The 14,480-nt window shown below is 50.0% G+C and overlaps 1 protein-coding gene across 1 annotated transcript in view; it reads left to right on the top strand.

The window, feature by feature from the left end:
• LOC125511439 (callose synthase 9) overlaps positions 1-594 on the top strand; it is a 35,597-nt gene extending 35,003 nt beyond the window's left edge. The window contains exon 51 of the mRNA XM_048676816.1: positions 105-594. Coding sequence (XP_048532773.1) covers positions 105-341 — 237 coding nt within the window. The 3' untranslated portion in view covers positions 342-594. The remainder of the gene's footprint in view (positions 1-104) is intronic.
• The last annotated feature ends 13,886 nt before the right edge of the window (positions 595-14,480 follow it).

Below are 14,480 nucleotides of genomic sequence, written 5' to 3'. Positions count from 1 at the left end.
AAACACCATATAGATTTTTATCTCAAAGAAAACAAATCCAAATTTCAGGATACTAGAGTTTCTTACTAACCAAATCTTTATCGATCTTGTTTTTGCTTCTGCAGATTGCTGTGGCATGGAAACCAATTGTGAAGAGATTTGGTTTGTGGAAAATAGTGCGCTCGCTGGCTCGTCTGTATGATGCTGGCATGGGAATGATCATTTTTGTGCCCATAGCCATCTGCTCCTGGTTTCCCTTCATCTCCACCTTCCAGACACGGCTACTGTTCAACCAGGCTTTCAGCAGAGGTTTGGAGATTTCTCTCATCCTGGCTGGCAACAATCAGAATGCAGGCATATGATGGTGGCATCATCCATTTTTTGAATCCTCACCCAGATCATGCACCTTCGTAGTTAGTTGATCCCCGGTTCTGAGTTAGCAGCAGATGTATATATCTCCGTGTTGACTGGCAGTTATTTGCTATGGCTGTATATGTATATCGCCTGCGACATTTTTTGCACTCATGATAGTTATAGGAGGTGGTGTTATTGAAGGAGCGGGTGCTGAATCATTGTTAAAATAGCTTGTTTACTTATGTTAGTTTGTTTAGATAATGTTGTGAAACTGTGGTCTGCACATCCGAGTCATCTTACGTGCCACTAAGTACCATGGGGCTCCGAGGTCATTCTTGCTCCCCTTTTTGTACCTCCTCTCATGCCTTCGCTCAACCATGCCGTAATCCTTTTTGGAGGCTGGCATAGCGCTGAATGAACTTTGGCCGATGGCATGGCCGCTGACAAGATCTATGGCCGCGGGCCTTTTAAAAATTTATGCGTGGACATGAAATGGGTCGCGCGCTCTATGGCCATGGGCCTTTTAAAAATTTATGCATGGACATGAAATGGGTCGTGCGCATTGGGCACATGGCTGATCCAAATCAAAAAGATGGTGGACGTCAAGCGGGCGGTTGGCCTGAACGGACAAAAAGTGGACAAAGCGCGCGTCCATTTGGGTCCGCGTGTTGTAGTTGCTCTTATGCAATGTGGTGTTGGTTGTGGATTCCTATCTCCAACGGTGACTATCTCTGCTCCAAGGGAGTGAACATCGAAATAAATATTTGTTTCCCTGTGCCTTCGATTGTCCTTAACTGTAGCTCGTTCATTTGCGTTTTACTTTGGTCCCTTACGTTGCAAGCATCATAAATAATGTAGAGACCCATTCACATCCTGCCCCCTTCGCAGATCCATCTTGATCCTTTCAGACAGGAGGAAAAGCATGAGGCAGTGGAGAGATACAATAATGCAGGGTCAATGCTGGAGGACTTCATATAAAACCAAACAAAGAAACTACAAAACTTAGAACTAATTGTGTCATTTTGCTATTTTCACATTCTGGTTTAAAATTTGCTAATTAAAATGAAGAAACTCAACCATAATCAACAATTTGGGGATATTGACCTTTTTATGTGATGATCAAATTGGATGAATGGTTGAGGACATCACAAACAATATTGACCTTTTTTCTCTATTTTTTGTATACACAAACTTTTGAATAGTCCCTTTTGTAATATTGCGAAATGAAATAATCATAAATTAGCTACTGATTTATCATTCTTGTCTCCATTCTGAAACAACATTTGTTCCGTTGGATTTTCTTCACTCGGAGGTACCGATTCTTTTCTCTTTCCCCAAAGGAAAAGATAGAGCCCAGCTAGAATCATGAACATGCCCAGAACACTGCAGGCATGTAAACAGATCGATTATTAATTACAAGGAAAACTCAGCAACAATTTTTAAGAAAATAATGTTAGTAATTGGCAATGCATATTTGGGTATATACCTACGGTCTTAAGAACGTTAGCCAAAATCAGCACTTTTTAACATAGGATGGAGAGAAGTGGTAAGCATACCTCCCAACGGACAGATCATGGCCGAGAAGCAACGAGTCAAGAATAGTAGTGAAGAACACCGACACGGCGCAAAACATGGCCGGATAGGTTGGCCCACGCTGCGTGATGACCCACGAAATCATCACAAACTTGGCAGCAGTGTTGAGTATTGCCTGCAGCAAGATGTAAATGAGGACCTTCAACCGAGAGCCAAAAAGTGAACTGATGCACAACAAAAGGAATAGCCGAATAGTTTTACCGAGTACACAATGGTGAGCAAGCTCATGTTCCATTTGAGCGCCCATGTTGCCTTCTCTCTGTTCATGGCAACCCGCACGACAGCCATTTGGATGCTCCCCACGAAGCATGTAGCGACCGTGGACCAGTACTTGTATGGGAACACTTTTAGCATCTGAGCCTGCTCATTACAAACCAGGGGCAGCGCCAGGGGTCTTCTTGGGTATTCGGTTGAATACCCAAGATTTTGACAAACCATTGAAATTTTATATAAAACAAGCGATTTTTTTTTGCAAAACAGTGATGATTTGGGCAAAATGAATACCCTCCTTCAAAATGAATACCCACCCTGTAGAACCTGGCGCCGCCACTGTTACAAACTCATATATAATTAAGCTGTATTTGTCACTTTGCCAAAGAATTAAAAAACGTAATACTCCCTCGGAGTAGTTGAATTTTGCATGAAATACCTGTACAAAAATAATGATATATAGGTAATACTATTTATTTGAGATTTTGCAATAGTGAGTTGTTGCTTATATGTTTGTTATATACCTGTACTGTATACCAAACGGCGAGGCTGAGGCAGCTTGTGATGAGCAAGACGGTTCCACGCACATGGTGGTGACCAAACACAGCTCCGGCTTGTTTGGGGTGGTAGCCGATGATATTGGTGGGCCAAAGGTGCAGCACCTTGCCCTTGTACAGGCTGATCACCAGCGTTCCTCCAACACAGACTAGGGTTCCAATGACCTTGATGTTCCCCACCAGGCTCCTCATGTCCAGTGACTCCTCCTTGAAAAAAAGATTATACGGTTGTCGCAGTTCCTTCCTATATGGTCCCAATATTTCTGGTAGGTGCTGCATTATATTTCCATCTTGTTTACCTGAAAAGGACCGCGAGGATGAATGTGGTAATCGGGATGATGTTATAGAAGTTTATCGCGTATCCTGGCGATGTGTCTCTGAGGCCAATGTAGTAGAGACCAGGAATTGTGAATCTGGAAGGAGAAAGCAACAATCACTACTACTTTGTGGGCAGATATTAATCAGAACCATTGCTGAACTAAGATGATGTGAACAAAACGACTAACCCCACAAGTGCACTGGTGAAAATCCATATGAATGCCTTCAATTTAAGCTCCTTCAACTTTCCTCTACATCAGGTGATGAGGGTAAGTAAACAGATAATCATTTGCAAAATGTTTCTATATCACGACGAATTTTGATATTTACTTGCCAAATGTTCCCTGTCATATGACAACCATGAGAAGGAGAAAAATATGCTAAAATAACAGTAGTTAATTAGAGCTAACTTCTCAAAGAACATCGCCAAGGGAATGGTCAAGATGGCGCCAAGGAAGAAGCGGTATGTGAGCAAGGTCCAAGCAAGTGACCCACTGTCCACCACGACTTTCGTGAGCAACACCAACCCTGTCGTGAAAATTTGGACCAACACCATGAATATGTTGGAAGACCTTGTCCTCCCGCGAGACAGACTCGGGCACGTCCGCACGCTCTCTGCCCACGCGGTGATCGTGGCCACGTAGAGCTAGGCCACGACCCCCTCTCTCTGTTGTACTCTCTTGTGTATATAAAGGGCAAGACCCTATGACCAATTCAGTGTGGTGAATATTACCATTCTACTTGGCACTAGAGCAAGTTCTTTCCTTCCTGTCCATGGCCGGCTCCCATGCCTCTGACGCCGGCTCTGACTCCGGGGAACTGCCCCATGGCAGCGCACCGCTGCCCGCTACTTTCCCCCCTCCCACCTCCTCTCCGCTGCCCACCACCTCCAGTTCGCTGCCCATTAGCACCGCTCCCCCAGCCACCGCTCCGCTGAACCTCACCGTGTCGCCACTCGGGGCGGCGCTCTCTGACGGCACCTCCTCCTCTACTGCGCCGCCGCCATCAATCCACGCCGTCAACATCGGGGCGCTGGATCCCATCTCCGGCAACTACTCGAAGTGGCGCCGCATCATGTCCTTCATCCTCCGCAAGTCCGGCGTGGAGTGCCATGTCCTCGTCCCTGCGATCCCCTCCAGCAGACGGCGCAGTGGCGCCACGACGATCTGCAGATCCTTCTCATGATCTACGGTACGATCACCGATGAGCTCTATGATGTGATTTCTACCAAAGATACCACTGCCTATCACGCCTGGGTCCCGCTCGATGCTTTCTTCCGCAACAACCTCGCGGGCCGCGCCGTTCACGTCGGCGCCGCGTTCCGGTCCACGGTCCAGGGCGACCTCCGGATCGGGGAGTACCGTCGGCGCCTCAAGGCGCTTGCCGACGAGCTTGACGACCTCGACGAGCACGTCTCCGACAAAACCCTGACCCTGCAGCTCATCCGCGGCCTCTCCCCGCGGTTCCAGGTGATGGCGTCGCTCCTCCTGATGCAGGTCCCCTTCCCCAACTTTGTCCAGGCCTGCTCCAGGCTGATGCTGGAGGAAATCAACATGGATGCACGCGCCCGTACTGCGGGGACCACCGCCCTCATCGCCACCACCGACGGCTCCTCCTCGGGCGCTGGCGGCTCAGGGACTGCTGGATCAGGAGACCGCGGCGTGCCGCAGCAGCTGCCGCAACAGCAGCGCCAGGGCGACCGCTCCGCCTCCTCCGAACACGGGGGGCGCGGCCGTGGCCGTGGGCGTGGCTACGGCGGCCGTGGCGGGCCTCCAACCGCTCCCTCTCCGTCGCAGCAGCCCTGGATGGGGTATTTCGCTCCGTGGGGGACGCCGTTTCCTCCCGCTGGCCGCACTCCCTGGGTGCCGCCCAACGCCGCAGGCGTGCTCGGTCCACGGCCCGGCGTCCTGCACCAGGCCTACCCCATGGTCTACGGCGCGTCCCCGGCGTACGGCCCGGCCCCTCTCTACACCGCGGCGCCACCACCCCAGCCACCCTCATGGGATCAAACTGGGCTGCTCCACACCGCCATGAACAACATGTCCCTGCAGCCTGCTAGCGCCGGCGGCGAGTGGTACCTCGACACGGGTGCCTCGAGCCACATCACCAACAACGCAGGTAACTTGAGCTCGTCTTGTTTTTCTTCAGAGCACCCATCCATATTGGTCGGCGATGGTTCGTACATGCCTGTTCTTGCCATCGGCACCGCTTCCCTCCCCCCCCCCCCGTTCAATCTCAACCATGTTCTTTTCTCCCCCTCCGTTATCAAGAATCTTCTTTCTGTACGACAATTTACCACTGACAATTCCGTTTCTGTCGAGTTTGACCCTCATGGCTTTCTTGTGAAGGATCTCGCGACCAGGACCCCTCTCATGAGGTCAAATAGCTCCACCGGCCTCTACCCGTTCTTCGGCGAGTCTCCTACCACTCTCACCGTTGACGTGGGCGATCTGTGGCATCGGCGCTTAGGGCATACTAGCCGCGCCTCCTTATCTAGTTTAGCTAAAGATTTTCTTTCATGCACTCCTAGTATTTCTTCCCCAGCCACTTGTGAGGCATGCCAGCTAGGGCGGCAGCCACGACTTCCCTTTCCTACCTCTAGTACCTTTACTACTTCTCCGTTTCAGCTTATCCATAGTGATTTGTGGACATCACCGGTTCCTAGCTGTTCCGACTATGCATATTATCTAATCATAGTTGATGATTTTAGCCATTACTCCTGGAGCTTCCCCCTCCGTCACAAATCTGATGCTGCCGACATACTCATACGCTTTTATGCCTACGTGCTGACGCAGTTCCATCTCTGTATTCAGTGTATACAGTGTGACAACGGGGGTGAATTCCTCAACATTCATTTACGCTCCTTCCTCTCCGAGAACGACATTTCTCTCCGTCTCTCCTGCCCGCACACCTCCCCCCAAAATGGCAAGGCCGAAAGGGCTATTCGCACCACCAACAATATCATGCACACACTCCTTCTCCAAGCTCACATGCCACCGGAGTTTTGGGTCGAAAGCCTCAACACCGCCACACATCTCCTCAACCTTCGCTCATCGCGCGCTGTTGCCAACAACACCCCTTATTTTATGCTCCATGGCGTCGCTCCCACATACGATCACTTACGCACCTTCGGTTGCCTCTGTTACCCCAACCTCTACGCCACTACACCCCACAAACTAGCCCCACGATCTCGTCGTTGCGTCCTCCTCGGTCTCCCTCGTGAGCACAAAGGCTATCGTTGCCTTGACCTCGAAATGCCGCAAGTTATCACTTCCCGACATGTCATTTTTGACGAGGGCGTTTTCCATACACCGATGCCACACCGACCCCTCGTGCCACAAAAAATCCCGTGACCCGATCCCCACACCCAATCCTCCTCGATTATCCCACGGCCACTCCGACCGAATCCACAGCGCACCTACCTCGTACGCCTCAACCAACCCCGCGGCTCCCCCATCCCCTCCGGGATCGCCGCCCGCCAGACCTGCACGCCCATCTCCCACGGGATCCGCACGCCCTACCCCACCCACCACCTGCAGCTCGCCGCCCGCCAATCCTGTGCCGTCCCAACAGAGCACTACCCCACCCACATGCGACAGCGACCCCCCATCCAGTTCATGCTCGCCACTTGGCCGTCCCCTGCCTCCTCGCGCCGTTCCAATCACACCACGGCGCAACACCCACGCCATGCAGACCCGGGGCAAGTCCGGTTTTCTGCAGCCCAAAGCCCTCTTCTCCCCCCACTCTCTCATTGCCGAGGCCACTAGTACCGCCATCTCGCCCATCCCTTCTTCCTACAAACAAGCCCTCAAGGATCTGAACTGGTACGCCGCCATGTGCGATGAGTTTCATGCTCTGTTGCAAAACAATACGTGGTCTCTTGTTGCTCGTCCTACAGGTGCTCATACGGTGACGGGGAAATGGGTCTTTCGCCATAAGCTACATCCTGGCGGCACACTCGCCCGCTACAAAGCGAGATGGGTGCTTCGTGGCTTCACTCAGCGACCCGGCATCGACTTCTCGAGACCTTCAGTCCGGTGGTGAAGCCAGCGACGATACGGGTCGTCCTCAGCCTCGCTGTGTCGTCGGACTGGCCCATTCACCAACTGGACGTGAAGAACGCTTTCCTCCATGGTGAGCTCGACTCCGTCATCTTCAGCCAGCAACCCTCAGGGTTCGTCGACGCCGCTCGGCCCACGCACGTCTGCCAGCTCCGAAAATCTCTCTATGGGCTGCGCCAGGCGCCGCGGGCATGGTTCCAGCGCTTCCACGCCTTCATCCTGTCGCTCGGCTTCCATGCGTCCAAATGCGACTCATCCCTTTTCATCCTCCACAGCGCCGCCGGCACCGCGTATCTCTTGCTGTACGTCGACGATATCCTCCTCACCTCCAGCTCCACCCATCTGCTGCGCTCCACCATAGCCGCCCTCCACGCTGAGTTCGCCATGACCGATCTCGGCGACTTGCATCACTTCCTCGGCATCAGCACGCACCGCACCAGCTCCGGGCTGTTCCTCTCGCAGCAGCAGTACGCCCTCGAGATCCTCGACCGCGCCGCCATGCTCAACTGCAAGCCCGTCTCAACACCAGCCGACACCAAAAGCAAACTCTCGTCACTCGCCGGCGCTCCTGTCTCCGACCCCGTGCTGTACCGGAGTTTGGCCGGCGCCCTGCAGTACCTGACATTGACACGGCCAGACCTCGCCTATGCCGTGCAGCAACTCTGCTTGTTCATGCATGATCCACGCGAGGCTCACTTCACTCTTCTCAAGCGCATGTTGCGGTATGTGCGCGGCTCCGCTCACCTCGGGCTCCGCCTCCGGCGAGGCAGCAGCACCACCAACCTCGTGGCTTACTCCGACGCTGACTGGGCCGGGTGCCCGGATACGCGGCGTTCTACATCCGGCTTCTGCGTCTTCCTCGATGACAATCTCGTCTCTTGGTCATCTAAGAGGCAGCACACGGTGTCGCGCTCCAGCGCGGAGGCGGAGTACCGCGCGGTGGCGCACGCCGTGGCTGACACTTGCTGGCTTCGTCAACTTCTCCGTGAACTGCACCGGCCGCCAGCGAGCGTGACGATCGTCTACTGCAACAACGTCAGCGCCATGTACCTCTCCTCCAACCCAGTACAGCACCAGTGCACCAAGCACGTGGAGATCGACCTCCACTTCGTCCGTGAGCGCGTGTCCTTTGGCGATGTGCGTGTTCTACACGTGCCCTCGACGTCCCAGTTCGCCGACATATTCACCAAGGGGCTGCCGACTGCCGTCTTCACAGAGTTCCGGTCCAGCCTCAACATCGTCGAAGACCCTGCTGTGGCTGCGGGGGGCTGTTGGAAGACCTTGTCCTCCCGCGAGACAGACTCGGGCACGTCCGCATGCTCTCTGCCCACGCGGTAATCGTGGCTACGTAGAGCTAGGCCACGACCCCCTCTCTCTGTTGTACTCTCCTGTGTATATAAAGGGCAAGACCCTATGATCAATACAGTGTGGTGAATATTACCATTCTACTGAATATGGCAGGCCACCATTCCTTCACGTTCGTCGAGCCCCCCATTGTGTATGTCTGTCGCTGGACGTGCGTGATGGAGAATTGGAGATAGCCTTTGAGCAAAGCTACAGGGAGGGAGTGGCAAAGCTACGGGGAGGGAGGGGAGTGCTGGCTCTGACTCACCAAGTGAAGTGCTTGTCATTCTTTATGTGTGAGCTAGTGGCGTGCATGTACAGAGAACTTATGTTTGCATGATGTCTACACCCTCTAATTTTTCTCTTTATGTTCGAGGGATATATATGAGAGTTATTCCTCAATCTCTAAAAAAAAAGATTTGAATATGGGTCGGCGGTGCAGGCTCTGTTAGCTACACAGAGAACTTGTGTTTGCATCTAATTAGCTATACTTTCTAATCTTTCTGATTTAGGGCCTGCTCTGTTAGCTACATGCCTCCACTTCTTGGGATATTGTGCACTTTACACCTTTGCAGACAATTTGATTGGACTTTGTATCGATATCAATGCTCAAACAATTGTCTAAAAAAATGTGCAAGTTATATAATCATCAGGCATCGCTAATTTATATCATCAGATGTAATTTCAGAGCGTAGTATTCATTTTTGCGACCGTGAATGTCACTTCTAGACCATATTGTCTATTTTGCTCTCTCAGTTTTGATTTCATTACATTTCAGACTGGTAAACGAGTATGAACTATGAAGAGTATATCTTCCGTTCTTCCAATTAATTGATAAAGTAATCCCTAGTCTTTTGTTGTAGACTTGGTTTCATTCGAGTAATGAGCTAAACCTATATCATGTAGCCTGTAGGATTCTAGTGGAATTAACTTGAAAGCCTTTCGTGGTGAAATACTCGTTCGGCGGAGGCGGACTTCCAAAGACACCATGAGCTAAAACCGTACTGGTAAGTAACCAAATGAGAAACATGCAAGGTTGTTGTCATGAAAGATTAGTGAGATTCTGGGAAAATATGTGTGGCATCAGATTCGATATGCTTACGATTTCCACGCCTCCAAACCCAGTAGCTTCTTTGTCCATCAGGAAAGAAGACAAACAGCCTGTCTAGCTAAACTTGGTTTGGAGACTACACAGTACAGTACACATGCTGGCGACACGGCGAACGCAATGGACAGACACGCCATAGACAAACACAAACCATATATTGGTCCAACAGGGAAGAACATAACAGATCAATATAAATGCAAAGATCATGCATAATGTAGTTTCTGACTATCAGGTGGTGCTAGACTGCTAGTGTATCTCATCTCATCAGTTTTAATTTAGGAGCGTAATTTTCATTGTTGCGGCCATAAGTGTTATTTGTAGACCATATTATCTAACTTTGTGGCAATGATAATGAATACATGCTATAGGTGTTTGCAAAGTTTGGTTGTCAAATGACATCCAAGGAGCTTCGATGTAACGCCCTCGATGCGGCTATATCTCCCACGTGTCGAAGCACGACTTAAAGGTATAACCGCATTGAAAGCAATGTCGCAAGTGAGGTAATCTTCACACAACCCATGTAATACATAAGGGAAAGAGATACATAGTTGGCTTACAATTGCCACTTCACACAAATACATGAATAAAGCATTACATTAACCAGATACAATCAAGGTCCGACTACGGAACCCAAAATAAAAGAAGACTACCCCAAATGCTACACAGATCCCCGATCGTCCCCAACTGGGCTCCATTACTGATCAACTAGAACGAAACAACATAAAGGATAAGATCTTCATCGAGCTCCTCCTGAGCTTGGTTGCGTCACCTGCTCGGTAACATCGGCACCTGCAAACTGGTTTTGGAAGTATCTGTGAGTCACGGGGACTCAGCAATTTCACACCCTCGTGATCAAGACTATTTAAGCTTATGGGTAAGGTAAATGTATGATGTGGAGCTGCAGCAAGCGACTAGCATATATGGTGGCTAACAACGCAAATGAGAGCGAGAAGAGAAGGCAAAAGCACGGTCGAACAACTATGATCAAGAAGTGATCCTAAAACAACCTACGTCAAGCATAACTCCAACACCGTGTTCACTTCCCAGACTCCGCCGAGAAAAGACCATCACGGTTACACACGCGGTTGATGTATTTTAATTAAGGTCAACTTCAGGTTTTCTACAACCGGACATTAACAAATTCCCATCTGCCCATAACCACGGGCACGGCTTTCGAAAGTTCAAATCCCTGCAGGGGTGTCCCAACTTAGCCCATCACAAGCTCTCACGGTCAACGAAGGATATTCCTTCTAGCGGGAAGACCCGATCAGGCTCGGAATCCCGGTTACAAGACATTTCGACAGGTAAAACAAGACCAGCAAGACCGCCCGATGCGCCGACATCCTGATAGGAGCTGCACATATCTCGTTCTCAGGGCAACACCGGATGAGCGCTTCATACAACTAAAACCAGCCCTCAAGTTTCCCCGAGGTGGCGCTGCAAAGAACTCTAGTTCGGACCAACACTTAGACAAGCACTGGCCCGGGGGGGTTAAAATAAAGATGACCCTCGGGATGCGCGACTCCCAAGGGAAAAAATGCTTGGTGGCGAATGGTAAAACCAAGGTTGGGCCTTACTGGAAGAGTTTTATTCAAGACGAACTGTCAAGGGGTTCCCATTATAACCCAACCGCGTAAGGAACGCAAAATCCGGGAACATAACACCGATATGACGGAAACTAGGGCGGCAAGAGTGGAACAAAACACCAGGCATAAGGCCGAGCCTTCCACCCTTCACCAAGTATATAGATGCATTAATTAAATAAGAGATATTGTGATATCCCAACAAAATATCCATGTTCCAACATGGAACAAGCTCCAATCTTCACCTGCAACTAACAACGCTATAAGAGGGGCTGAGCAAAGCGGTAACATAGCCAAACAATGGTTTGCTAGGATAAGGTGGGTTAGAGGCTTGGTTCAACAATATGGGAGGCATGATAAGCAAGAGGTAGGTATCGCAGCATAGGCATAGGAAAAGAGTGAGCAACTAGCAAGCAAAGATAGAAGTGATTTCGAGGGTATGGTCATCTTGCCTGAGATCCCGCAAGGAAGAAGAAACGAGTCCATGAAGAAGACAAGCAGACGAAGTCGAACGGATCCTCACAAACGCGTCATAATCGGAACCAACCCGAAGAAGCAACACCGGAAAGAAGCACACAACATAGTAAACAAACCAACACATGAACATGGTATGATATGTGGGATGCGGTATGTGATGCATATGCATGATTTGCAAAGAAATGATTTAACCTGGCCTCAACTTGGAAATCCAAGAGTGCCACTGGAAAGGTGAGGTGATTTCGGTTGAAATCGATATAAAGATCACCGGAATCGGATGCACGGTTTGGAAATGGCAAGCAAAACAAATATGGCACCGGTCTGTGATAATTAGCAAGTAACCATCTAAATGCAACAAGATAAATATGCTACAACACTCAAACATGGTAAAAAAATACATAGCATGGATCCACTCAAGATGCTTAACAAAAGATGAACACTGAGCTACGGCTAAATCATCCATTAACAGGCTCAAACAAGCATGGCAAAAGTGCAAATGATAACAGGTTTCAGACTTAGTGAAATTAACACAAGTCTGGAATTTATCATCAGAAAGCATACTTTAGAGCATGAACAAGACATGCTACAGGAACATATCATGGCAAAGAAAGGCATGGCATAAAGCTATTCAAAGCACTTAACAAAAGTCCCTTAGTGACCTTGAGCTAAAAGGGATCAGAAAATACAATTGCAAGCATGTGAACATACCAAAAACATAAACAGATTCAAACTTGGTGAAAAACTGAAGGATGGCAAAACAGTTAACGAGTAGGCATGTTTACGAACTCGATGCACTCACTACAAATCATGACATGACAAACTAAGCATACAACCATCAAGAAGACATGACATAGAAGCTAGACATGGCAAGAACAACATCATAGCACGCACGGATCAATAGCAACATCCTCGGCAAAATCGCTAAACAAGTTAACAATCTGCCAGGAACATTTTATAGCAAAAGTAGAGCTCGATTGACTCAAGCTAGGGTGCTCCATAAATGCAAACAAAGACATGGATGGATAGAGCACCACAATGTTAACAAAACATCCTTACTGATCATCCTCAAAATAGGCACAGATCACTAGGAAACAACATGAACATATGGCATAACAACAAAATCAGGACAAGGACTTTGTGAAATTCTAAATCCCTGAAATCAGCATTACCGATGACGCTACTTTGCAAGCTTGTGATGGTCACCACAAATATCACAAAAATACATGGCAAACACCACTGTAAGTATGGCATGGCATATAACAAAACATATGTAGAGCTCAGGATCATAGCATACACACATTAATCATGGCAAAAATGACAAAAGCCTATTTGCTGAAACAGATCTGGCAAATTCCTCAAATAGCCCTCTTCCAATGACATTTCGGGCATCAAGATGAGCTGAAATGAAAATGATGCAATGAGATGAAATGATGTATTCGTCGAGGCGAACATTTTGATATGCTACACGCGCAAATCGAAGCCACGGATGCAGAGTTATGATGCGATGAAAAATGCCAAAAGATTAGGGTTCGGAGGAAAAAGTCAACCGAGTGGAATCTCCAGATCCAGATCTGGATCTCGCCGTTACTGTAGCAGTTCGCCGGAGTTGGGTCGCCGGAGACGAGGGAGGTGGCCGGAGCAATGAGGGAGAGGAAGGAGCTCGCCGGGGGGGGGGGGGGGCCCGGCGCCGGCGAGGGCGGCGGCGGCGCCCGGCAGGGAGGCGTGGAGGCGCGGGACGGCGGTGGAGGACGGCTGACCGGCGCGGTGGCGCGGCGAGCCGGCGCGGTGGCGGCGGAGGCGGACGACGACGGCGGCCGTCGCGGTGAGGAAGAGCACGGGCGGCGGCGCGCTGGGCCGCGAGGGCCGGCTCCGGGCTCCCCGGGCCGCGCGGTGAGAGGGGGCGTCCGAACCAATGGGAGGAGGACACGTGGTGGCGGCGGGACAAGCCGGACACGTTCGGCGCCGGCGGACGTTGTCCGGCGCGCGGAGGAAGAAGGAGGCTAGGGTTTCGTCCGCGAATTTCGGGGAAGGCCACATATTTATAGGTAGAGGGAGCTAGGAGAGTTCAAATGAGGTGTGTTTTTCGGCCACGCGATCGTGATCGAACGACCGAGATGATGGAGGAGGTTTAGGTGGGTTTTGGGCCAAATTGGAAGGGTGTTGGGCTGCAACACGCACGAGGCCTTTTCGGTCCCTCGGTTAATCGTTGGAGTATTAAACAAAGTCCAAATGACACAAAACTTGACAGGCGGTCTACCGGTAGTAAACCAAGGCCGCATGACAAGTCTCGGTCCAATCCGGAAACGTTTAACACCCGCACACGAAAAGAGGTAGAAAGGGAGACCGGGTGACATAGGAGCGCCGAATTACAAAACGGACAACGGGGAAAATGCTCGGATGCATGAGACGAACGCGTATGCAAATGAAATGCACATGATGACATGATATGAGATGCATGACACGCAAGCAATGACAAGGCAACAACAGCGAATAACTGAAGGACACCTGACATATCGGTCTCGGGGTGTTACATTCGAGCTCCTTGGATGTCATTTGACCACCAAACCTTGAAAACATCTATAACATTTATTCATAATCATTGCCACAAAGTTTCAGATTTTTTTAAAATGTTTTGCTATGTTTTCGGCCGGGGGCGTAGCCATTACTTCACCTTGATTCCCTAAAGATGCGATGACCGTCCATACTACTTATAGAAGACGTTGAGCAACTGGAGGGCGCACGAGGTTGCGTTGTTGTCATGGAAGACTCGTAAAATAGACCCTTGGGAACATATGTGCGTGGCATCCATTTCAGATTTGATATGCTTACAATTCCCACCGCCAAACTCAGCAGCTTCTTCAGCCACCAGGAAAGAAGACAAACGGCCTGTCCAGCT

Source organism: Triticum urartu, chromosome 5 (assembly GCF_003073215.2).
Source record: "Triticum urartu cultivar G1812 chromosome 5, Tu2.1, whole genome shotgun sequence".
Taxonomy (NCBI): domain Eukaryota; kingdom Viridiplantae; phylum Streptophyta; class Magnoliopsida; order Poales; family Poaceae; genus Triticum; species Triticum urartu.
The sequence above is the reverse complement of the archived record's forward strand: the minus strand, read 5'-3'. Positions and strand labels throughout refer to the sequence as shown.